The 26,505-nt window shown below is 44.6% G+C and overlaps 1 protein-coding gene and 1 pseudogene across 6 annotated transcripts in view; one reads left to right on the top strand and one right to left on the bottom strand.

Moving 5' to 3' along the window:
• Window positions 1–26,505, bottom strand: part of LOC105491366 (transport and golgi organization 6 homolog) — a 252,083-nt gene that overhangs the window by 44,999 nt on the left and 180,579 nt on the right. For 4 of the 6 annotated variants that reach the window (XM_011757706.2, XM_011757707.2, XM_011757709.2 and 1 more), the window contains one exon: window positions 13,820–13,971. The exons of the other annotated variants lie outside the window; for them this stretch is intronic. In XM_011757706.2, coding sequence (XP_011756008.2) covers window positions 13,820–13,971 — 152 coding nt within the window. The remainder of the gene's footprint in view (window positions 1–13,819; window positions 13,972–26,505) is intronic. 6 annotated transcript variants of the gene reach the window in all.
• Window positions 9,483–10,289, top strand: LOC139359903 (deoxyuridine 5'-triphosphate nucleotidohydrolase, mitochondrial-like; annotated as a pseudogene).

Below are 26,505 nucleotides of genomic sequence, written 5' to 3'. Positions count from 1 at the left end.
GATCTTCATGTGCTTGACCAGAGGGCCCAGCTTGGTGATGGGTATCCACTCCTTGTCCTCAGTCATGCCTCTATGAGTTCCATAGTCTCAGCTCCAGCCTTGACCATGACCGTGAGCCCAGTCCTGCATGCTGCTACCAAAGCCTCTGAGGAAGCCATGGCAGTTTTCCATTTAGGGTCCCCAGGGCCTCTAGGACCTCCTGCCACATTGGCATCATCCTCCAGTTTGGTGATTTCTCAGAAAGGAAGCTGTTCAATTTGATCTCAAAATAGATTATGCTTCTCCTCTTCCTCTGCCTGGCTAACACTTGATCAACATAACCTTCTTGATGCCCTGACAAGTTAACCCAGGGTCCCAGCTCTGGGTTCCCCAGTGCTTCGTGCTGGCTCTATCGTGTCACTCCTATCCACTGTGGATTTACTCCTCTGCATTTCACACACGCTACTGAAACTTCCTTAAGGGAAGAGATTGGGTCCTTTATTTGTGTCTTCTAGCATACTTGCCAGATAACAGATGCTCACGAAGGAGAATTCCTTCTGTTTGCAAAGACAAGTTTCCCAAAGCTCAAGTTCCTTCTCCACTAGCACGCCCTGGAACTAAGCAATTCTGAGACTTCAAGGGCTTTCACAGGACACTGAAAGAACTGTCCTAGAAGAAGCCACAGTAACTTTTTATTTTATTTACTTATTTTTGAGACAAAGTCTCTCTCTATTGCCCAGGCTGGAGTATAATGGTGTGATCTCAGCTCACTGCAACCTCCGCCTCCTGGGTTCAAGTGATTCTCCTGCCTCAGCCTCCTGAGTAGCTGGGATTATAGGTACCTGCCACCACATGGGGCTAGGTGTTGTATTGTTAGTAGAGATAGGGTTTCACCTTGTTGACCAGGCTGGTCTTGAACTCCTAACCTCAGGTGATCTGCCTGCCTTGGCCTCCCAAAGTGGTGAGATTACAGGCATGAGCCACCACACCTGGCAACAGTAACTTTTTTTTTTTTTTTGAGATGGAGTCTTGTTCTGTCGCCCAGGCTGGAGTGCAATGGTGCGATCTCGGCTCACTGCAACCTCAGCCTCCAGGTTCAAGCAATTATCTGCCTCAGCCTCCCCAGATTACAGGTGCCTGCCACCACGCCTAATTTTTTGTGTTTTTAGTAGAGATGGGGTTTCACCATCTTGGCTAGGCTGTTCTTGAACTCCTGACTTCGTGATCCACCCACCTCAGCCTCCCAAAGGGCTGGGATTACAGGTGTGAGCCACTGTGCCCGGCCAACAGTAACTTTTTAAAAGAAGTTAGATTGGCTGGACACGGTGGCTCATGCCTGTAATCCTAGCACTTTGGGAGGCTAAGGCGGGTGGATTGCCTGAACTCAGGAGTTTGAGACTAGCCTGAGCAACATGGTGAAACCCTGTCTCTAGTAAAAATATAAAAAAATTAGCTGGGCATTGTGGTGCATGCCTGTAATCCCAGCTACTTGAGAGGTTGAGGCAAGAGAATTGCTTGAACCCAGGAGGCAGAGTTGCAATGAGTTGAGACTGTGCCACTGTACTGCGGCCTGGGTGACGGAGTGAGGCTCTGTCTCCATAAATGAATGAATGAATGAACGAATGAAGTTAGATCATTTCATTCTTCCACCCTGGCTTCCCATCTCACTCACAGGGAAAGCAAAAGTCCACACAAGGCTCCGCTGGGACTGGCCACTGCCTTTCTGGTGCCAACTCCTGTTCTTCTGTGAAGCCACACTGGCCTTACTGTTCTCCAGCACATGAAGCCTGTACCTGTCACAGGGCCTCTGCACTCACATCTCCCTCCACCTGGAATGCTCCCTCCCTAGGTTTCTAGATCAACCCCTTCCTTCCTTATATCTTTGCTCAAAGGTCACTTGTCAGTCAGGCACAGTGGCTCATTCCTGTAATCCCAGCACTTTGGCAGGCTGAGGCAGGCAGGTTGCATGAGCTTAGGAGTTTGAGACCAGCCTGGACAACATGGTGAAATCCCATCTCTACTAAAACAACACAGAAAAAATTAGCTGGGTGGGGCGGCACACACCTGTAGTCCCAGCTACGTGGGAGGCTAAGGCAAGAGAATTGCTTGAACCCAGGAGGTGGAGGTTGCAATGAGCCAAGATCGTGCCACTGCACTCCAGCCTGGGCGACAGAGCAAGACTGACTGTCTCAAAAAACAAAAGTCACTTGTCAGGAAAGCTTTTCCTGTCCATTCGAGACAATAGCAAACTCCCTTTGGGCTCCTTATCTTGCTAAATTTATCTCTTTGGTGCTTATCATCACCTGACACAGTATAAATCTGTATATCCATGTTTACTTGTTTACTGCCTACCTCTCCTCTCCAGAAGTCAGGTCCAGGAGGACAGGGACTCTGTTGTCTTCACAGCTGGGTCCCTAGCACAGAGCATATGGCTTGGCTCTAGTCCCAACTGGCACAGGGTAAGTGCTCATTACATATTTGTTGAATGAATAAATGAATGAAGAACTACTTAAGAGCCAGGCCAAATACCCCACTCTTTGCGTGTGAATGAACTAGAGTTGTCTGACTATAGGAGGACTCAAAGGCTGAAATACTAAGACTGGCAGGTATCCAACATGTTCAAACTTGTAGTCCACCCAAGGTAGCTGGTTTGGCAACAAAGACAAGGCGAACATGGGATGCTGCATAAGAAGGAACATCTAAAAGGAAGAGAGATAAATTATATGGGATGAAAACACCTGTTTTTTTTTCAAATCAGAGGGAAAATATTGCCTTCTGAAGTCTCACTGCCAAAAGCAAGCGCTATTAAAAACCAGAGCTGTATCACCCTTCCTGTGTGTAGCTTTTCTCATATGGCAATTCTATTCAGCTTCCAAGGCACAAAAGCAACCTTATAAATGAACTGAAAACATTTATTTATTTATTTATTTTTTTGAAACAGGGTCTCACTCTATTACACAGGCTGGAGTGCAGTGTTGCGATCATGGCTCACCACAGCCTTGACCTCCCCTCCCCAGGGTCAGGTGATCCTCCTGCCTCAGTCTCCGAAGTAGCTGGGACTACAGGCATGCATCACCTTGCCCCAATTTTTTTTTGAATTTTTGTAGACATAGGGTCTCGCTGTGTTGCCCAGGTTGGTCTTGAACTCCTGGGCTCAAGTGATCTGCCCACCTTGGCTTCCCAAAGTGCTAGGAGTACAGATGTGAGCCACTGTGCCCAGCCTGAAAACATTTATTGAGAGACAATATAGAAGAGTGGTTAAGAGCTGACTTCTGGAACCAACTGCCTGCATTCAAATCCCAGCCTTGCCACTTTCTAGTTGCACAACCTTGGCAACTTATTTATCTGTGCCTCAGTTCCCTCTATGAAAACTGGATCAGTTGGGAGGCCGAGGCGGGCGGATCACGAGGTCAGGAGATCGAGACCATCCTGGCTAACACGGTGAAACCCCGTCTCTACTAAAAATACAAAAAGAAATTAGCCGGGCGTGGTGGCGGGCGCCTGTAGTCCCAGCTACTCGGGAGGCTGAGGCAGGAGAATGGCGTGAACCCGGGAGGCGGAGCTTGCAGTGAGCCGAGATCGCGCCACTGCACTCCAGTCTGGGCGACAGAGCGAGACTCCGTCTCAAAAAAAAAAAAAAAAAAAAAAAAAAAGAAAACTGGATCAGTAGGCCAGGTGCAGCGGCTCATGCCTGTAATCCTAGCACTTTGGGAGGTTGAGGTGGGCGGATCACGAGGCCAGGAGATCGAGACCATCCTGGCTAACACGGTGAAACCCCATCTCTACTAAAAATACAAAAAATTAACCAGGCATGGTGGCGGGCACCTGTAGTCCCAGCTACTGGGGAGGCTGAGGCAGGAAAATGGCATGAACTTGGGAGGCCGAGCTTGCAGTGAGCCAAAATTGTGCCACTGCACTCCAGCCTGGGCGACAGAGAGAGACTCCATCTCAAAAAAAAAAAAAAAGAAAAAAGAAAATTGGATCACTTGACATCTGTAAGGTACTCAGGAGTATAGAGTGCTTGCTATGCTGTTATGACTATTTTTTTTGAGACAGGGTCTCACTCTGTTGCCCAGGCTGGAGTGCAAGGATACCATCACAGCTCACTGTAGCCTCTGCCTCCCAGCTTCAAGCAGTTCTCCTACCTCAGCCTCCCAAGTAGCTGGGACTACAGGCGTGTGCCACCACACCTGGCTAATTCTGGTACTTTTTGGTAGAGATGGGATTTAACCATGTTGCCCAGGCTGGTCTTGAACTCCTAACCTCAAGTGATCTGCCTACCTCGGCCTCCCAAAGTGTTGAGATTATAGGTCTGAGCCACCGTGCCTGGCCTTGCTATGACTATTATTGAAACGCATAGGAACTAGCCTTCCCAACCAGCTTTCTCCGCTCTTGAAACATTCAATATTGTATTAATCAGCCAACACTTAGCATCCACTATGTACCAAGCACTGTGATAGGTACTAGGGGGTATGACAAGGTGAATCAAGATGAGTTCTGCCCTTGTTGTGCTCACAATTTACTAATGACCACAAACATTCCTGGGACTGATTCTGTAGAAACAGTCTAGCTCTCTAGAAGTGGGGCAGGATCACTGGACAAGAGGTTTGCCAGGAAGGCGCCCCAAAGCAGCAGCTCCGCATCTCAAGTTTTTTTTTTATTTTTAATTTATTTTATTTTATTTTTTGAGATCGAGTCTTGCTCTGTTGCCAGGCTGGAGTGCAGTAGTATGATCTTGGTTCACTGCAACCTCCACCTCCCAGGTTCAAGCAATTTGCCTGCCTCAGCTTCCTGAGTAGCTGGGACTACAGGTGTGCACCACCAGGCCAGCTAATTTTTGTACTTTTGTTTAGTAGAGATGGGGTTTCACCATGTTGGCCAGGATGGTCTCGATCTCTTGACCTCGTGATCTGCCCACCTCGGCCTCCTAAAGTGCTGAGATTACAGGCGTGAGCCACAGCGCCCTGCCCTCACCTGTTTTAAGGTTGAAACATAAAGGAAAACGGTGCTTTTCTTTGTGTCAGCACCCATGGTAGGCAAACAACCTACTACCTATATGCACAAGGCTTGATTCTTGCTGTGAGCCAGGAAGCCATAAAGTAACAAGGCCTTTCATGATGTGGCCCCTACCTGCGCTTTCTTGCCTCAGCTTCTGCATTTGTTCAAGTGAACGCAGTTAAACTAACCCCCCGCCCCTTCACTCCAGCATTTGGAACCTTCCTAAACATGTCAGGCCATCTCATGCCCTTTGCACAGCTGCTCCCTCTGCTGAAATGCTCACCCCTGACTTTTTTTTTTACCTAATTTCTACTTGTTCTCTGGATTCAGCTCCAAGGATTTCTTCCTCCAGGACATCTTTGCCAATACCCGAACCTGACCAAGGGACTCCTCAAAGGTGCTCCCATAGCATCGATCCCAGTGGACTATAATTGTAATCACTGATGTCTGTGTCTGCCATATTCCCCATGCCCAGAAGGCAAGGTGGTATCTGACAGGGTTTTGTATCCTCAGCCCCTAACACGGCAGTTGTTTTGAAAACATACGGCTGGGGACATCTGAAGGACACTGGTCACTCTGCTCTTCTTATTTCCTTTTTTTTTTTTGAGATGGAGTCTTGCTCTGTCACCCAGGCTGGGGTACAGTGACGTGATCTTGGCTCACTGCAATCTCTGCCTCCCAGGTTCAAGCGATTCTCCTACCTCAGCCTCCTGAGTAGCTGAGATTACAGGTGCTTGCCAACACTCTCGGCTAATTTTTGTATTGTTAGTAGAGATGGGGTTTCACCATCCTGGCCAGGCTGGTCTTGAACTCTTGACCTTAGGTGATCCACCCACTTTGGCCTCCCAAAGTCCTGGGATTATAGGTGTGAGCCACCACACCTGGCCTGTTCTTCTTATTTCCTTAATGCTCATCCTTATCACTGTCATCATCAGCCCCCTTCAAATGACCAAGATGATCCTTAAGAAAAATCTTAATATAGAAAAATAAAATGTCTGTACTAGAATGGCACCTTCTCAGTGAGACTCACCTGATACCCTGTTGAGCACTGCAGCCGCCCCACCACCTAAGACTACAATCCTCATCAGTTTCCCTTCTCCTACTTTTTTTTTTTTCCATAGCACTTGTCATGGTCTAATATACTAGATACTTTACTTACTGATTATATATAGCATTTATTACCTGTCTACTCTCTCTAGAATAGAAGCTCCATGAAGATGGGAATCACTGTCTAGTTTGAAGAGTGATGTGTCTTAAGTGTCCAGAATACTGCTTGGCATGTAGTAGGCACTCAATACAAATTGTTGAATAAATCGTTATGTCAAACATATATGTCTTGTAACAATCTTGTAACAATCTTGCATTGCAGGTATTTTAATCCCATTTTCTAGATCAAGAAACTGAACTCAAAGTCATTTGTTCAAGTGAATGCAGTTAAACAGATGGTGTAGCTGGGCTCTCATTCATTCCCATTTCCAAGTGTACCTGGCAGTTTTGTTATCTTTCAATAGGTCGGGTGGGTCTCCTGACAGATGATGTTTCTTGAATGTTACAAAATCTGCTTTAGCTTAATCTTCCTAATCAACCAAAACCAAGAAATTTCTCTAACACTTTGGATAGTAAATCATATGCTGCTAGCATGCTACAGTTTCCTTAGGAGAGAGAAAGAGAATAGTCTAGGGATTCAAAAATAAATACAGTCTTAATGTTTGAGTTCAGAGGTCATGATATTCAGGTATTGTTCAGGTTCATTAGTTTTACAAAATATATAGATCCCATCAAGTCTTAGCTGGTCCACTTGGAGATCTGCAGAAAACTTTTCTGAAATGCATGGCTATGTTAATTTTTTTTTTTTTTAACTGGGCATGGTGGTGTGTGCCAATAGTTCCAGCTACTCAGAAGGCTGAGGCAGGTGGATCACTTCAGCCCAGGAGTTCGAGACCAACCTGGACAGCATAGCAAGACCCCATCTCTTAAAAAAAAAAAAAGTGTGTGTGATTGTACCAACAACTCTGAATGTACTAAAAACCATTGAGTTGTACACTTTATTTTTATTTTCTTTTGAGACAAAGTCTTGCTCTGTCATCTAGACTACAGTGTAGTGGTGCAATTTTAGCTCACTGCAACCTCCACCTCCCATGTTCAAGCGATTCTCCTGCCACAGCCTCCTAAGTAGCTGAGATTACAGGGATGTGCCACCACGCCTGGCTAATTAATTTTGTATTTTTGGTAGAGAGGGGGTTTCACCATGTTGGCCAGGCTGGTCTTGAACTCCTGACCTCAGGTGATCTGCCTGCCTTGGCCTCCCAAAGTGCTGAAATTATAGGCGTGAGCCTCTGCACCTGGCCTGAATTGTACACTTTAAATGGGTAACTTGTATAGTGTGTGAAGTGTATCTCAGTAAAGCCATTATTTAAAAATAATAATATTTGGAGGGCCGGGTGCGGTGGCTCATGCCTATAATTCCAACACTTTGGGAGGCCTGAATCAGATGGATCACCTGAGGTCAGAAGTTCAAGACCATCCTAGCCAAGATGGTGAAACCCTGTCTCTACCAAAAATACAGAAATTATCCAGGCGTGGTAGCAGGTGCCTGTAATCCCAGCTACTCGGGAGGCTGAGGCAGGAGTATCGCTTGAACCCGGGGGCTGGAGGTTGCAGTGAGTAGAGATCATGCCACTGCACTCCAGCTTGGGCGACAGAGGAAGACTCCGTTTCAAAAAAAAGAAAAAAAAGAAAGAAAGAAAAAAAAAATTACAAATATTAGTTGGGTGTGGTGGCAGTCACCTGTAATCCCAGCTACTTGGGAGGCTATAGCAGGAGAATTGCTTTAACCCGGGAGGCGGAGGTTGCAGTGAGCTGAGATCACACCATTGTACTCCAGTCTGGGTAACAGAGCAAGAATTCATCTCAAAAAAAAAAAAAAAAAAAATTGGGTTTGGTTCAGATCATGGACCAGTAACTTGTTTTAGTACACAGTTTACAGTTCAGTTTGGTTTGGGTTATGTGAAGAGACCAAGAAAACAGAGAAAAAAAATGTGGGAATCATTTCAGTATCTGACCCAGAAAAGTTACAGTAGTCTGAAACCGTCAGACAATATAACCAAATAGACCCATAAAAGCCTTCTCTCTTAAGTGTTACAAGTTAATAACACTAAAGAACAAGAGATTTGCTAAGTCCATCTAAAACAGGATGAGATGCCTAATGGTTCACATATATTAGAGCACTTGGGTTTTAAGTAGGTACTTAATGTTGTTGTTTCTAAGTTATTAAAAGAAAAGAAGATACAAAAACCGAGGAATGGGATATCCCTGGTGATCTCTCAGAGAACAGTAAAAGGGAAGGAAATAACTGATATATGTGTAACTTTTCTGAAAATCCTAGGTTGAAATTTAATGAAAAGAGTAGCCCTTATAACCAAATAAAGCAAAATACATGAAGCTCAAGAATCAGGAAATACCATAAATTCAAGTGTATACATACATCTGTGAGTGGGCTTCTCTGCTTATTGATATGACACAACTGCCAAACATTGAAAAAAATTCCCTCTCAGGCCTGGGCACAGTGGCTCATGCCTGTAATCCCAGCACTTTGGGAGGCTGAGGCACGCGGATCACTTGAGGTCAGGAGTTCGAGACCAGCTGGCCAACATGGCGAAATCCCATCTCCACCAAAAATACAAAAATTAGCCGGGCATGGTGGCTCACACCTGTAATCCCAGCTACTCAGGAGGCTAAGACAGGGGAATCGCTTGAATGCAGGAGGTGGAGGTTGCAGTGAGCCGAGATTACACCACTGTACTACAGCCTGGGGAGCAAAGTGAGACTCCATCTCACGAAAAAAAAAAAAAAAAAAAAAAGAAAAAGGAAAAAGGAAAATTCCCCCTCAGTAGATCCTTCTTAAGATTTGATCCTCTCACTCCTGAAACCTGGGAGGCGGAGGCTGCAGTGAGTCAAGATCACACAACTGCACTCCAGCCCAGGTGACGGAGCAAGACTCCATCACGTTGAAGACTCCTCACCCTTCAATATCCAGTGTATCCTCATTTTCCTTGGGTGCGGTACAAGAGCTTGGGAACCGCTGAATGTGGTACAAGCTAACACAGGTGAGCTGGGGCACGCCAGCATAGCCAAGTGAGGCCAGGATGGGGCATTCCCAGCCAGAGGTCCCTGGCTTGCAAAGTGACTAAGAAGAAAAATCCGACACCACCAGCACTTTGGGAGGCTGAGGCAGGAGGATCACTTGAGTCTTGAGTCTAGGAATTCAAGACCAGCCTGGCCAACATGGTGAAACACTGTCTCTACTAAACATACAAAAATTAACCAGGCGTGGTGGCGCATGCCTGTAATCCTAGCTACTTAAGAGGCTAATGTGGGAGAATCGCTTGAACCTGGAAGGTGGAGGTTGCTGGAAGGTGGAGGTTGCAGTGTGCCAAGATTCCACCACTGTAAACAAACAAACAAACAGATTTGATCCTCTCTTCTACTCACCTTCTCGCTCTGCCATGCCCTGCTTTGATAAGACACTTGCCATTTTCCCCAGCTAGCAGGCCTGGCCTACAGAGGAAGGCAGCACGCAGCTTGCTTTGTCTGGCTCTCTGAACACCCCATGGCCTCAACCCGGGGGTCCATGCAGGTTGCGAGCTATGACCTGTACAGTACCTATGATGATACAATACCACCTACGAGAAAGCTCTTGTGAAAATGGACACTCAGACAGCCCTTCCTTCTGGGTGTTATGGAAGAGTGGCTCCATGGTCTGGTTTGGCTGCAAAACACTTTCTAGATGTAGGAACTGGTGTCAGAGAGAAAGATTATAGTGTACATGTTGATTGTGTACTATTTAATTTTGGCAAAAAAAAGTTTGAAGTTGGTGGGGTGTGGTGGCTCAAGCCTGTAATCCCAGCACTTTGGGAGGCTGAGGTGGGTAGATCACTTGAGGTCAGGAGTTTGAGACCAGCCTGGCCAACATGGTGAAACCCTGTCTCTATTAAAAATACAAAAATTGGCCGAGTGTGGTTACGGGTGCCTGTAATCCCAGCTACTTGGGAGGCTGAGGCAAGAGGATTACTTGAACCCGGGAGGCAGAGGTTGCAGTGAGCTGAGATCGTGCCACTGTACTTCAGCCTGGGCAACAGAGTGAAACAATGTGTCAAAAAAAAAAAAAAAGAAAAGTTTGAAGTCAAAAAAGGTCATCAAATTGCATAGCTCATTTGTGAACTAAATTTTTTTAACCAGAAATAGAAGAAGTTTAAGATTTGGATGACACTGAAAGGGGTTCAGGAGGTTTTGGTTCCACTAGAAAGAATTAAAATTTATGCCAAGAATAGAAAATGAGAAATCATACCTGGTCTTAAAGAGTTTTTGCTTAAAGATTAAAAAAAAAAAAAAAGGCCAGGTGCAATGGCTCATGCCTGTAATCCCAGTGATATCTACAGGCGGCAGCCAAACACCTAGGCGGATAGGGGCAGGTGCCCAGTGCAACCCCACCTCCAAGCTGAAGACAGTTTAAAGCCCAAAAGCTAAGCTACAAGTTAAATTCTCAGACTGAATTGAAAACTTGTCTTCCTGGCCGGGCGCGGTGGCTCAAGCCTGTAATCCCAGCACTTTGGGAGGCCGAGACGGGCGGATCACGAGGTCGGGAGATCGAGACCATCCTGGCTAACATGGTGAAACCCCGTCTCTACTAAAAAATACAAAAAACTAGCCGGGCGAGGTGGCGGGCGCCTGTAGTCCCAGCTACTCGGGAGGCTGAGGCAGGAGAATGGCGTAAACCCGGGAGGCGGAGCTTGCAGTGAGCTGAGATCCGGCCACTGCACTCCAGCCTGGGCGGCAGAGCGAGACTCCGTCTCAAAAAAAAAAAAAAAAAAAAAAAGAAAACTTGTCTTCCTGTTTGGCACATTTTCCTCTGATTAGTGCCCACCCTTCACCTATTTTACATACACCTACCATTTCCTAACTGGTTTTCTATACTGTCAGGCCCACCTTTGAGTGGTGCCTTGTTTTAACCTTTTTTGCATACTCACAAACCAATCAGCATGCGTCATGTGCCTATGAAGACCCCAGACTCAGTCAATAGAGGAGGAAATGGGTTGACTTCAGGGAAGAGACAACTTGATTTTGGGGAAGACAACCTGCCCCTTCACATCCTCTCTCCAGCTCCCTTCTCTGCTGAGAGTCGTTTCATCACTCAATAAAATTCTTCTCCACCCTCTTCACCCTTCAATGTTCAGTGTATCCTCATTTTTCTTGGGTGCGGTACAAGAGCTTGGGAACCCTGAATGTGGTACAAGCTATAACACAGGTGAGCTGGGGCACGCCAGCATAGCCAAGTGAGGCCAGGATGGGGCATTCCCAGCCAGAGGTCCCTGGCTTGCAAAGTGACTAAGAAGAAAAATCCGACACCACGCAGCACTTTGGGAGGCTGAGGCAGGAGGATCACTTGAGTCTAGGAATTCAAGACCAGCCTGGCCAACATGGTGAAACACTGTCTCTACTAAACATACAAAAATTAACCAGGCGTGGTGGCGCATGCCTGTAATCCTAGCTACTTAAGAGGCTAATGTGGGAGAATCGCTTGAACCTGGAAGGTGGAGGTTGCTGGAAGGTGGAGGTTGTAGTGTGCCAAGATTCCACCACTGCACTCCAGCCTAGGCGACAGAATTAAAGACTGCATTTGAAAAAAAAAAGAAAAAGATAATTTAAATTGTATTTCACTTACTTATTTATAATTTATAAGGCATCTTCTTCTTTTAAAAACTTAAGATGGTCATGTACATTGGTAGTAAAGACTCCTGGCCATATGTTAACTAGTCTTTTTCTGTCTATCATCATCTCTAAACAGCAGAGTAGGTACACACAGCAGATACTCAAGATATACACTGATACAATGATAAGTACATAAATACAGGGTAAAGGTACAATTTAACAGGCTAGAGGGGCCGGGCGCGGTGGCTCAAGCCTGTAATCCCAGCACTTTGGGAGGCCGAGACGGGCGGTTCACGAGGTCAGGAGATCGAGACCATCCTGGCTAACATGGTGAAACCCCGTCTCTACTAAAAATACAAAAAAAAAATAAGCCGGGAGAGGTGGCAGGCGCCTGTAGTCCCAGCTGCTCGGGAGGCTGAGGCAGGAGAATTGCGCAAACCCGGGAGGCGGAGCTTGCAGTGAGCGGAGATCTGGCCACTGCACTCCAGCCTGGGCGACAGAGCCAGACTCTGTCTCAAAAAAAAACAAAAAAAACCAAAAAAAAAACCAGGCTAGAGGGACCAGGAGTGGTGGCTCACGCCTGCAATCTCAGCACTTTGGGAGGCTGAGGCGAGCAGATCACAAAGTCTCTTCTAAAAATACAAAAATTAGCTGGGCATGGTGGCGTGCACCTGTAATCCCAGCTACTCCGGAGGCTGAGGCAGGAGAATTGCTTGAACTGGGAGCCGAGATCGTGCCACTGCACTCCAGCCTGGGCTACAGAGCAAGACTCCGTCTCAAAACAAACAAACAAACAAACAAACAAACAAAAAACCAACAAACAAAAAAAGAGGCTAGAGAAAGACACTCAAAGAGGCCAGGGGCAAGATGCACATTTCATTAATTAATAAACCCTGAGTTCAGGTGTGGTGGCTCATGCCTGTAATCCTAACACTTTGGGAGGCCGAGGCAGGTGGATCGCCTGAGGTCATGAGTTCAAGACCAGCCTGGCCAACATGGTGAAACCCTGTCTATACTAAAAATACAAAAATTTGCCAGGTGTGGTGGCACATGGTCCCAGCTACATGGGAGAGTAAGGCAGGAGAATCATTTGAATCCAGGAGGCAGAGGTTGCAGTGAGCCAAGATTGTGCCACTGCACTCCAGCCTGGGTGACAGAGTGAAACTCAGTTTCAAAATAATAATAATAATAATAATAATAATAATAATAATAATAATAAACTCTAAAACCAGAAGAGCTTCTGGTCCCAATACCTTGCATGGTTATCATTTTGATGGTTCACCATTCATCTTTTCAATAATTTACTGACTGCCTACTACATACCAGGCAGGCACTGGGTGTGAAATGCTGAGCAAAATATGGAACTTAAATGGTTTTTTTGGTAAACAACACCATCCCCCTGAATACACGGTGCCTTGGCCAAAGAGGGTCAATTAGAGTATTTGCCCGAGATTTTTCTGTGAGTGGAGATAACACTCACAGATGTCCCAGAGACTCAGGGTAAAGCTCTATCTACTTTTCCTAAAGGTTTCTCCAATTCTGTTAGTTACATCAGACTCTCTATGATAAATCATCTTTTATTGCTTAAGGCAGGTTAAGATGACTTCCTCTCAGCTATAACTATGAAATTCTTACTAACATAATTTTTTGTTTTTGTTTTTTTGAGACAGAATCTCGCTCTGTTGCCCAGGCTGGAGTGCAGTGGTGTGATCCTGGCTTACTGCAACCTATGCCTCCCGGGTTCAAGGGATTCTCCTGCCTCAGCCTCCTGAGTAGCCGGGATTATAGGCATGTACCACCATGCCTGGCTGATTTTTGTATTTTTAGTAGAGATAGGGTTACGCCATGTTGACCAGGCTGGTTTCAGACTCCTGGCCTCAAGCAATCCACCCGCCTCGGCCTCCCAAAGTGCTGGGATTACAGGTGCAAGCCACCATGCCCTTACTAACATAACTTTCAATATACATGTGAGACAGATGAAGCTTTGGGAAGTTCAAAGACTCACTTGCCCTGTCTCACAGGGAGGCAGTGGCAGATCTGCAAAAAGAGCCCAGGTCTCCTGACTCCCAATCTCTAGATGCATCATAGGTCCAAGTGAAAACAAGTTTTAGAAAAAGGAATCAAAATACAGTACCTCATGGACCACGGAGCCCAGCAGAAAGTCCAGCCTTTGGCACAGCTCCCCAAGGTTGGCCAAGCTGCTGGCCCTGTGAGCACCGTCGGGATCTCTCACTCCCCTCAGGAAGGTGTGGATCAAAGGTTCTCGGTACTTTGAGACCATGTCTCCTATAGGAAAAAGGAAGAAATCAAAACCCCTTAAAATAAAATTTCAACTTCTCAAAAAAGGAAGAATGATATTTCCGTGGTTCACTGCATGATGTCTTATTTTTTTTATTTTTGTTTTTATTTTTTTTGAGACAGGGTCTTGCTGTGTCACCCAGACTGGAGTGCAGTGGCACGATCACAGCTCACTGCAGCCTTGACCTCCCAGGCTCTGGTGATTCTCCCATCTCAGTCTCCCAAGTAGCTGGGACTACAGGTGCATGCCACCATGCCCAGCTAATTTTTGTATTTTTTGTAGAAATGGGGTTTCCCCATGTTGCCCAGGCTGGTCTTGAACTCCTGGGCTCAAGCAATCCATCTGCCTTGGCCTCCCAAAGTGCTGGGATTACAGGAGTGAGTCAATGCATGTGGCCAGTGTCTTATTCTTTTTAAATACTTGCATAACCATTAAAAATCGTGCTCCGGAAGAATATTCATGTTACGAAAAATATTCATGATGCATGGTTTTGTGAAAAAGCATGTAGAATCTCAATTTTATTCTCAAAAGTCTACATATAGAGATAAAATATGTGAAGATATTCCCCATAGTGTTACTAGCAGTTATTTTCAGAGAGTCTTATTATAGAAAACTTTAAAAATTTACATATACATACAAAAAATGTATATAAGTATAGCTTAATAAACTTTCACAAACCCAGCCCAACTATAATTAGCCCATGGTCATACAAATAACAAGTGTGCCCCCAGGCTAGACCCTAGACCCCGATCATCAGCCTACTTTTCCCTGTCTTACCCTGCTGTCTGCTCGGATAAGCAAACTGAGTGAAAAACAATCAAGGCACTTGGGTCCTGGAGAAAGAGAACTATAATTATTTGATAAATATTTATCGAGAGGCCTAGTATGTGCTAAGCATTGTTCCAGATGCTTGGTATATGCTGCAAAACAAGAGACCATGATTCCTGCCCTTCTGTAGCTTATATTCTAGTGTAAATTATATAGAATGTTAGAAGGTAATACATACTACAGGGGCAAAAAAAGTAAAACAGGTAAGGGAAATAAAGAATAATGGGAATGGTGGCCGACTTCAGGTTTTAAAAAGGTGGTAAAGGTAGGCTTCATTGAGAAGGTTTAATAAAGACATTTAAACAAAGACGAAGGTGAATGTATCAGTCATGTGCATTTCTGGGAGAAGAGCATACCAGGAAGAGGGAACGGCCAGTGTGAAAACCCTGTAGAGGAGCACACCTGGCATGTCTGAGAACACCAAGGAAGCTCTAGATAAGGCTAGAGAAGTAAGGGCAGGGATGGGGAGATGGGGTAGATCATGAAGGGCCTTGCTGGACACTGCAAGGACTTGAACTTTTTCTCAGAGTAAAATAAGAGGCCTTTGGAGGATTTTGAGCAAAGGAGTGCAAAAAGATCACACTGGTTGCAGTGCTGAGAACACACTGGTGGGCACTGTGTATGTCCAGGGTGGAAGAAGGTCCAAGGTAGAAACCTACTACAGTAAGTGGCTGGAGAGACAATGGTGACTTGAACAGTAGAGGTGGTGATAAGAAGATTCTGCATATATATACACACACACACACACACACACACACACACACACATACATAAATACATATAGAGAGAGGGGGGTGGGTCTTGTTCTGTCACCCAGCTGGAGTGATCACAGCTCACTGCAGCCTCAATCTTCTGGGCTCAAGTGATCCTCTCACCTCAGCCTCCAGAGTAGCTGGGACCACAGGTGTATACCATCGCACCCGGCTAATTTTTTGACTTTTTTGTAGAAACAGGGTCTCACTATGTTGCCCAGGCTGGTCTTGAACTCCTAAACTCAAGTGATCCTCCTGCCTCTACCTCCCAAATTACTGGGATTACTGGTGCGAGCCACTATGTCTAGCCAGACCCTGCATATATTTTGAAGATAGAGCCAACATGACTTCCTGATGACTCCAAGAATGACTTCTAGGATTTTTGCTTTTGAGACTAGAAGGATGACGTTACTATCAACTGAGATGGTAAAGTCTCTAATTGAGGCAGGAGGAAGGATCAGGGTTCAGTTTTAGACATGTTAAGTAGGTAGTTGAAGATTTATATGTATAGAGTTCAGGAGCAGTCTGGGCTAGAGATAAATACTTTGGAATCAGTGGAATATAGATTACATTTAAAGCCTTGAGACTATGAGACATGATTACCAAGAGAGGGAGTGTAGGCAGGGAAGAAGACCAAGGGCCCTTCAACATTAAGAGATCTAAGAAGGGAGGAACCAGCAAAGGAGACTGAAAAGGAATAACCAGTCAGGTAGGAGGAAAATTGGAGTAATATCCTAGAAATTAAGGGAGAAAAGTATAACAGAGAGGAGGCAATGGTCAACTGCATCAAAAGCTGGTCATACATCAGGTAGAAAGAAGACTAGAAGTTGACAATTAGATTGAGTAAAAATGAAGTCAATGTTGACCTTGACAAGAATGGTCCTGACAGACTGATGGGGGTGAAAGCATGACAAGAGTAGATTTAAGTCAGAATGGGAGAAGAAGAACAGAAAACAGAGAGATCACTTCAGGAGGTTTTTGCAAAGCAGATCAAAGAAACGGGGTGATAGTCAAGGAAGTGGGGTCAAGAGAAGATTTTTATTTTATTTTTAATTTAATTTAATTTTATTTTATTTTTGAGACAGAGTCTCGCTCTGTCACCCAGGTTGGAGTGCAGTGGTATGATCTTGGCTCACTGCAAACTCTGCCTCCCAGGTTCAAGTGATTCTCCTGCCTCAGCCTCCAAGTAGCTGGGATTATAGGCGCATGCCACCATATCTGGCTAACTTTTGTATTTTAAGTACAGACGGGGTTTCTCCATGTTGGCCAGGCTGGTCTCGAACTCCTGACCTCAGATGATCCACCCACCTTGGCCTCCCAAAGTGCTGGGATTACAGACGTGAGCCACCGTGACCAGTCTTTATTTTGTTTTTAAAGAGCGTAGAAATAGCAGCATGCTAGGACATTCTGAATTGAATGTCTTTAATGTATGTATTTCTATATATGGAAGCAATGTCTTCCCCCATTGGTGTACCAAGAACCAAGTCTATTTTGGCTTGATCTTGGTTCTGAGGTCCTAATTCCAGAGCCCAGGTATAAAACATTCGCCTTTGGCCGTAAAGATATATAATATCTATAAGGTGACAAAATGTTTTCTGAAGCATTTGTTTAAATTCACCTTTTTTTTTTTTTTTTTTTTTTGAGATGAGGTCTTGCTCTGTCACCCAGGCTGAAGTGTAGTGGTGCTGTCATAAGTCGTTTGCAGCCTCAAACTCCTGGGTCAAATGATCCTAATGCCTCAGCCTCCCAAGTAGCTGAGAATATAGGCACATGCCATTACTCTTGGCTATTTTATTTTATTTTACTTTTATTTTTATTTTTTTTTGAGACAGAGTCTCGCTCTGTCGCCCAGGCTGGAGTGCAGTGGCGTGATCTCCGCTCACTGCAAGCTCTGCCGCCTCCCGGGTTCACGCCATTCTCCTGCCTCAGCCTCCCTAGAAGCTGGGACTACAGGCGCCTGCCACCACGCCTGGCTAATTTTTTTGTATTTTTAGTAGAGACGGGATTTCACCATGTTCGCCAGGATGGTCTCGATCTCCTGACCTTGTGATTCGCCAGCCTCGGCCTCCCAGAGTGCTGGGATTACAGGCGTGAGCCACAGCGCCCGGCCTTGATTTTATTTTTTTGCAGAGGCAGAGAGTCTCACTTTGTTGCCCAGGCTGGTCTTGAACTCCTGGTTTCAAGCGATCCTCCTGCCTTGGCCTCCCAAGTGCTAGGATTATAAGCATAAAGTCACCTATTTTTAATCACCAAAATGATGACCTATATTGATAAATCACTGGCCTGTCCTACCAGGCCCAGCTTAAATGCCACTTTCTTTGTGGAACCTGCCTCTTCCCCTCAGTCAGCTTCACTTAGTCCTCCTTGAAAGTCTCACAATACTTTGTGCTTAAGTCGCTTTGACTTAAATCACATTTGTCACTCATGCCTTGGTTCCTAAACGTTTTAAGCCTGTATCTATTTCTCCCATAAGACTATAAATTCCTTGAGGGTAGAACTTTGACTCCTTCATCTCTGATCCCATCAGGTCTTAGCAGTCTTTGCACATACAGTCATGAGCTGCGTAACAATGCTTTGGTCAAAGATGGCCTGAATATACAACAGTGGTCCCATCAGATTATAGGGCAGCATACATTTAGAAACCTGATGTGATATTGGCATTGCAGATCAAGTTGGGGAAATAATTAGCATTCAGCAATGGTGCTGGGACATTTGATTTTCTGTATTACAAAATATATGTAAATAAAATATCATCTAGGTTTGTGTAGGTACATTCTATGATGTTTGTACAATGACAAAATCACCTAACTACACATTTCTCAGAACATATTCCCATTGTTAAGCAATGCATGACTGTACTAGGTACAGGAAATGGTAATATTGAATTGAATTCATTAATTTATTTAACAAGACATAATTATGTACTAGGTATCATGCTAATATTCTAGGAATACAATAATTGATGAAAAGTTCTTTTTACCCCTGAAGAAGCCCAAAGTAGGCCGGGCACGGTGGCTCATGCCTATAATCCCAGCACTTTGGGAGGCTGAGGCAGGAGGACTGCTTGAGCCCGGAGTTCGAGACCAGCCTGGGCAACATAGGGATACTTTGTCTCTACAAAACTAAACTAAACTAAATTAAAATAAAATAAAATAAGGAGAAAAGAAGATGCCCAAAGTTTAAGGAGTACATATAAACAGGGAAGTACTGACAATTATAGAACTGTGTGGCAAATGCTATCATAGAGCCAAGCAGAGGTTGCTCGAAAGCATTATTTTGCTAGTCTCAGTCCCTTGGAAGGAAGAGGACAAGGAAGTTTTTTGGTTTTTTTTCTCGTTTTGGTTTTTGTTTTCCCCTCAAGGTCCAAAATACAACGTACCTTCCATACAGTATAAGAAAAAGATAAAGGAGTAATTTCTCCAAAATGCTGCCAATTCCTAATATACTACATGCAGTTATAAGACTTACCTCTGTCCTGTCAACATCAAAGTATGCTGCCAAAACTAAATCAATAATGATTGATAGCCTATTTTCACAATAGAAAAGAGGAGATTTGAACTGTCATCTCAGACTCTTTGACCCAGTCTTCGCATTTCTAATTATCTATCCTAGAGAGGTAGTTACATATCTGCACAAGGACATCCACATAAAGAATTTAGTGAATTGTAATCATGAAAAATGAGAAAAAATAAACTAAAAAATTCATATAGGAAAGGTTAAATAACCATGGTATACCCATATTACGGAATACTATGCAGTCATTAAAAGGAACATGACAGAATTATATATACTGACATGAAAAGCTTTCCTCAAGACATTGTTAAAGTGAAAGAAACAGAACCAGTATTACCATTTATGTATGTAAATATGCACACATACAACTTTTCCTACTATAAACAAATCAAACATACAGATTTACATATGTACATTAAATATTCAAATGCATAGGAAAAAAGAGAAAGGACTAAGACACAGGAGTTAACTTGTTTGAAGAGTAAATAGAGCTGGGATCAAACTTAAATGGTCTGATACTTAACTCCTGTGAGTTACCTATGAGTAACTCCTACGATATATTGCATCTAAGAGATTTCCAGCTGGGCGCGATGGCTCACACCTGTAATCCCAGCACTTTGGGAGGCCGAGGTGGGCAGATCACGAGGTCAGGAGATCGAGACTATCCTGGCTAACACGGTGAAATCTACTAAAAATACAAAAAGAAATTAGCCGGGCATGGTGGCAGGCGCCTGTAGTCCCAGCTACTTGGGAGGCTGAGGCAGGAGAATGGTGTGAACCCAGGAGGCAGAGCTTGCAGTGAGCCGAGATGGTGCCACTGCACTCCAGCCTGGGCGACACAGCGAGACTGTCTCAAAAAAAAAAAAAAAAAGAGAGATTTCCAATGGCCAGGCACGGTGGCTCACCATGGTGAAACCCCATCTCTACCAAAAATACAATTAGCCAGGTGTGGTGATGGGTTCCTATAATCCTAGCTACTTGGGAGGCTGAGGCAGGGGAATCGCTTGAACCTGGGATGCGGAGGTTGCAGTGAGCGGAGATCATGCCATTGCACTCCAGCTTGGGCAACAAGGGCGAGACTCTGTCTCAAAAAAAAAAAAAAAAAAAAAAGATTTCCAACTAAGACTACAATATACTTTTCTACTTTTGTTGCAGTGCTTTCTCTTTCTGGAGTTAGGAAAGGGGTTTGCCACTCTGCAGCTGGAAATGAGGATCCAGAGTAAGAGATCTGTGTTCTAGGGTTGTCCCTGCTGCCAACCAGCAGAGTGACCCTTGGGCAATTCCCTTCACTTCCCTGGACCAAGTGGAGATGAGCCAGTGAGACAAGATGATCTCTCAGGCTCCTTCCAGTTCTAAGTGTGTGAGTTGGTGAGTCACTTTCGGTTTAGTCATCAGGAAAATGAGATTTAGGAGACTGGGGAAGGAAGAAAAGGCACACATTCATAAGCCCTGGAGTGGAAGGCTGTTCTGGTTAAAGGAAGAAGGTTCCTTGTCAGGAAGGAAGGCACATAAAAAAATGAAGGAAGTTTGGAAATCCACAAACAGGGGAAACTGCAGGTTGAAAAGGGTAAGAACACAGGAGAAATATGCTAATGTTTACAAATGTAGGGGCTTATAGTTAAAAATAAATGATAACGAAAGAAAAGGCACATTAAATTAACTTATAAAATAATGATTAAGTGTGTACTATGTGTCTGGCACTGTGCTAGGCCCTGGCGGGGCTAATCATAAGCAAGAAAGATACAGTCCTTGCCCTCATAGCAAAACCTAATGGGGAAGAGGAAAAATACTGACCAAGCAATAACAATGGAGTGAGATGTGCCAAAAAGGTGACAGAGAGGGACTTTTATGAGTAATGTTTGATCTGGTTCCTATTCTATTAACAACAGCTCCAGGATTATCTTATTTGCTCAGACTCTAAAGTGCGTTCTTTTTTTTTTTTTTTTTTTTTTTTGTTGTTGTTGTTTTTAACTTCTCCCTGTTACCCTCAATTAGTTCACTTATTATTATTCAGTCTTCATTTACTTCCACATAGGATGTGAAGCAACTTACAATAAATAACGTTGAAACCATATGTCATTAAAATAAACATTTTAGGCTGGGCATGGTGGCTTATGCCTGTAATCCCAGCACTTTGGGAGGCTGAGGTGGGTGAAACACCTGAGGTCAGGAGTTTGAGACCAGCCTGGCCAACATAGTGAAATCCATCTTTACTAAAAATACAAAAAAATTAGCTGGGTGTGGTGGTACCTGCCTGTGGTCCCAGCTACTCAGGAGGCTGAGGCAGGAGAAGAGCTTTAACCCGGGAGGCGGAGGTTGCAGTGAGCTGATATTGTACCACTGCACCTCAGCCTGGGTAAAGACTCCATCTCAAAATAATAATTAATAAAATAAAATACATAAAATAAATATTTTAAAAGCTCTACAGTGAGAGGAGTGCAGATATCCCAAGCTAAGAATGGCTACTGCAAATAAACCATGAGTTTAGTAATTTAGTTTTATAATTCTTGGTAGCTAAGGCAAAAAAGGAATTAGAAAACACAGCTTTCATTATCCAATAAAAGAAGGAACATCATGAGGAGAGACAAACATCAGGAAGGACGCTAAGAGGTATCTCATTCATCCATCTGGCAAATCTTCTTATTTATTTATTTTTTTGAGACGGAGTTTCACTTATTGCCCAGGCTGGAGTGCAACAGCGCGATCTCGGCTCACTGCAACCTCCGCCTCCCAGGTTCAAGTGATTCTCCTGCCTCAGCCTCCCAAGTAGCTGGGATTACAGGCATGTGCCACCACGCCTGGCTAATTTGTCCAGCAAATCTTAATTGAATGCCCACAGTACTCCAATGTGCTAGTGTTCTCAGTACTGAGGACAATATAGCATGAACTTAAGAAAGCAAAATTCCCATCTTCATGAAACCTACTTCTAGTGGGGAAGAAAGACAATAAATAATAAAATCTCCAGCAGCAATGAAGGCTATGAAAAAAATAAGGAGCAGGGAAGTTGACAATGTGGGTGAGGGCTCAGGGAAGAGCTCTTAGAGGAGAAAACCTCAAGGAACAAGTCATGTGAGGGCCTGTTGGAAAAGTGAAGAAGACAGTGGGCAATAGAAGCTTTATATTCAATGCAGAAATCATATAGCTGTTTCTTATACTGACTGGCCATATAAGTCAAGAGCATATCACCATATTAACCAAACTGCAACTTAACATTCCATTTATGTAAATTCCTGCCCTAACTGAGCTCCAGCCCTCCTTTGAAAACGAGCATCCATTGGCTGGGTGCGGTGGCTCATGTCTGTAATCCCAGCACTTTCGGAGGCCTAGGTGGGCGGATCATGAGCTCAGGAGATCGAAACCATCCTGGCTAACACGGTGAAGCCCTGTCTCTACTAAAAATACAAAAAATTAGCTGGGCGTGGTGGCGGGTGCCTGTAGTCCCAGCTACTCGGGAGGCTGAGGCAAGAGAATGGCGTGAACCCAAGAAGTAGAGCTTGCAGTGAGCCGAGATCGCACCACTGCACTCTAGCCTGGGTGACAGAGCGAGACTCCATCTCAGAAAAAAAAAAAAGGGCATCTGTTAAACTACATGCTCCACCAACCCATCCCAGCTGCACCTGAGAACCCAAGAAGCCAGTGGGAGGGTGGGCATCTCAGACCCTGCATTGTACCTGGTCTGCTGACTGTGGGCTCACTTGCTACCTTGTTTTCCAGGTGTTGGACTGGAAGAACTGGAACACTCACTTCATCCACGTTGCATTTCTCAAAGAGCCCTGCCTCCACGTTCTCTAAGACTGGACCTCCCCTAGGCCTCACATACATAGCCTAGATCTGTCACACCCTTGCTCAAACCTGGTCTTCTCTGGGGATTTATGACCTTGCCCCCTTTTCCTGGGGCTCTGCTACCCTCTAACTAATCTTCCCTCCCTTCTTTTCTTGTGATAGGGGTCTCAGGACTGTATTGCACCCTAGTCTCCAGGTGGAAGTCTAGGTTTGACCAGCTTGAACAGGTTTCTGTGGAGAACAAAATAAATGCACATAGTCAAAAGAATCTTCCAGGGCTGCAATTTGGCATAGGCATTGAATTTTAAGATCCTATATAAGAGGTTCTTTTTCTTTTTTGTGTGGTTTTTTTTTTTTTTTGAGACAAGGTCTTGTTCTGTCACCCAGGCTAGAGTGCAGTGGTGCAATCATAACTTACTGCAGAATCAAACTCCTGGGCTCAAGAGATCCTCTTGCTTTAGCCTTCTGAGTAGGGTGGGACTATAAGTGCACACCACCATGCCCAGCTGGTTAAAAAAATTTTTTAATAGGGATTAGGCCTTGCTATGTTGCCCAAGCTGGTCTCAAATTCCTGGGCTCATGTGATCCTCCTGGCTTAGCCTCCCAAACTGCGGAGATTATAAGTGTGAGCCACTGTGCCCAGCCCAGGGGTTAATTTGAGCTTTAGGGATTTCTATATGTCAAACTTTGTATACATCTCATTGGCATTTTCCCATTCTTCCTTATAAACAGTACACTAATTTTGCTCAAGTATCCACCTGTCGCCACCCCTCCCCATGTGATTCAGGCTACAGTTTCCATTGGTCTAAGTGAATCATGGTGGACATCTTCCTTTGCTTTAATTGGTTTAGGCATGGACATGTGACCCAGTTCTGGACAATGAGTTGTGAAGGAAAGTCTGCTAGAAGACTCTGAGAAAACTTTTTTGCCTTTGGCTATCATAAGGATACATGAATTAGGGTTGCCTTAGAGTTTGCTGCAACCAACTTGAAACCATGAGGAACTAAAGGATAAGGCCCATAAGCTGTGGTTGACAGAGGAGAAAGATAAAAAGAATATGGGTCTTTTTTTTTTTTTTTTGAGACAGAGTCTCGTTGTGTTGCCCAGGCTGGAGTGCAGTGGCCAGATCTCAGCTCACTGCAAGCTCCACCTCCTGAGTTTACGCCATTCTCCTGCCTCAGCCTCCCGAGTAGCTGGGACTACAGGCGCCCGCCACCTCGCCTGGCTAGTTTTTTGTATTTTTTAGTAGAGACGGGGTTTCACCGGGTTAGGCAGGATGGTCTCGATCTCCTGACCTCATGATCTGCCTGTCTCGGCTTCCCAAAGTGCTGGGATTACAGGCTTGAGCCACCGTGCCCAGCCAGAATATGGATCTTGAATGATGTCACTGAGCTACAGAATTACCAATCCTGGAATTTTTGTTATGTGTGATAATTCATTCTTTGTTAAGCTACTTGAGTTGCGAATTTCTGTTACTTGCAGCCAAAAACATTCTAACTGATATATGAACACTGGAATGCTCTTCATTTATAAAGTTGTAGAGCACTTCAATGTCAATCCTATGTCTATCAATATGAAACATCAAAAAAGTTACATTTGTCAAAACAAAGGAACTTGGGGGCCAGACGCAGTGGCTCATGCCTGTAATCCTAGCACTTGGGGAGGCCAAGGCAGGCGGATTGCCTGAGCTCAGGAGTTCAAGACCAGCCTGGCCAACATGGTGAAAATCTGTCTCTACTAAAAATATAAAAAATTAGTTAGGCATGGTGGCACATGCCTGTAGTCATAGCTACTCGGGAGGCTGAGGCACAAGAATTGTTTGAGCCCAGGAGGTGGAGGTTGCAGTGAGCTGAGATCGTGCCACTGCACTCTGGCCTGGGCGACAGGGTGAGACCTGGTCTTGGAATAGAAAAAAAAGAAAAAAGGAACTTAAGGCAGTCCTGCCTTTTTTTTTGGAGACAGGGTCTTGCTCTGTCACCCAGGTTGGAGTGCAGTAGTGTAATCATGGCTTATTGCAAACTTGACCTCCCAGGTTCAAGTGATTCTTTTACCTTAGCCTCCCGAGTAGCTGGGACCATAGGCGCATGCCACCACGCCCAGCTGATTTTTGTATATTTTTGTAGAGAAGGGGTTTTGCCAGGTTGCCCAGTCTTGTCTCAAACCCCTGAGCTCAAGTGATCCTCCCACCTCAGCTTCGGCCTCCCAAAGTGCTGGGTTACAGGTGTGAGCCACTGCGTACGTGTTTTTAAAATGACTCAAAAGTCAATTGTATAACCAAGTATAACAAAAGAAAAAATTAAACCAAATAATTTTCTTTCTTCTAATTCCAATTTTTATTGAGACAACAAGCTGGTATACAGCATGACTCCTATAATATCAGCATAAATACATATAACTTTCCCAAAGAGCTGAGTCATCTTTACTATATGTGCCAACCTATTAAAAAAAAAAAAAAAAAAAAGGTGTGTAACTACTTACAGTAGTAGCTTCCAAGAAGGGGTTACATGCCGAGTGTATTTCACAACTATTGGCTAACCCATTTGATTATGAATTAAAATCTAGGGTTCTGGGATACCCACTACTATTTCTAGTTTCTGATTAGGCAACAAAACCACTATTATCCCATCCAGGAGGGGTTCTTTGGTTTCGGTTGTTGTTTCATGTTTGTTTGTACTTTTCTTTATCCAGATGAGATGTTCCTATTGACTCAGTTGAAACTTATTTGAACCAAAAGCTCCGAGATCCTAATTCACCTTTTAATGAAGGACGGCACACATTTGTTCCCTGACAAGGGCAAACATTCATTACTATGCTGCTGTGTCCTTAAAAATATGCATTAAATGGCTTTTACAAAAAACGGTACTGATTTCCAAGTTCCCCTACTCCATTTTCAGAAAGCATTCATGGCTGGGCACGGTGGCTCATGCCTGTAATCCCAGCACTTTGGGAGGTCAAGGTGGGCAGATCACGAGGTCAGGAGATCGAGACCATCCTGGCTAATACAGTGAAACCCAGTCTCTACTAAAAATAAAAAAATTAGCCGGGCGTGGTGGCGGGTGCCTGTAGTCCCAGCTACTTGGGAGGCTGAGGCAGGAGAATGGCGTGAACCCAGGAGGCAGAGCTTGCAGTGAGCCAAGATCACGCCACTGCACTCCAGCCTGGGCAACAGAGCGAGACTCTATTTCAAAAAAACCCCCACAAAAAACAGAAAGCATTCACTACACACTACAATATTTAGATGAAGAGGTACTCATGAAACTGAAGTTAAAGAGACCATCTTCTTTTCCTCAGGTATTTCTTTTTTTCTTTTTCTTTTTTTTTTTTTACATGGAGTTTTGCTCTTGTTGCCCAGGCTGGAGTGCAATGGCATGATCTCAGCTTACCGTAACCTCCACTTCCCAGGTTCAAATGATTCTCCTGTCTCAGCCTCTCCAGTAGCTGGGATTACAGGCATGCACCACCACACCTGGCTAATTTTATATTTTTAGTAGAGACGGGGTTTCTCCATGTTGGTCAGGCTGGTCTCGAACTCCTGACCTCAGGTGATTCACCCGCCTTGGCCTCCCAAAGTACTGGGATTACAGGTGTGAGCCACTGCACTTGGCCTCCTCAGGTATTTCTAAAAAGCTTCAGAGAAATGAACAC

This window comes from Macaca nemestrina, chromosome 18, assembly GCF_043159975.1.
Source record: "Macaca nemestrina isolate mMacNem1 chromosome 18, mMacNem.hap1, whole genome shotgun sequence".
In the NCBI taxonomy this organism is placed as follows: domain Eukaryota; kingdom Metazoa; phylum Chordata; class Mammalia; order Primates; family Cercopithecidae; genus Macaca; species Macaca nemestrina.
The sequence above is the reverse complement of the archived record's forward strand: the minus strand, read 5'-3'. Positions and strand labels throughout refer to the sequence as shown.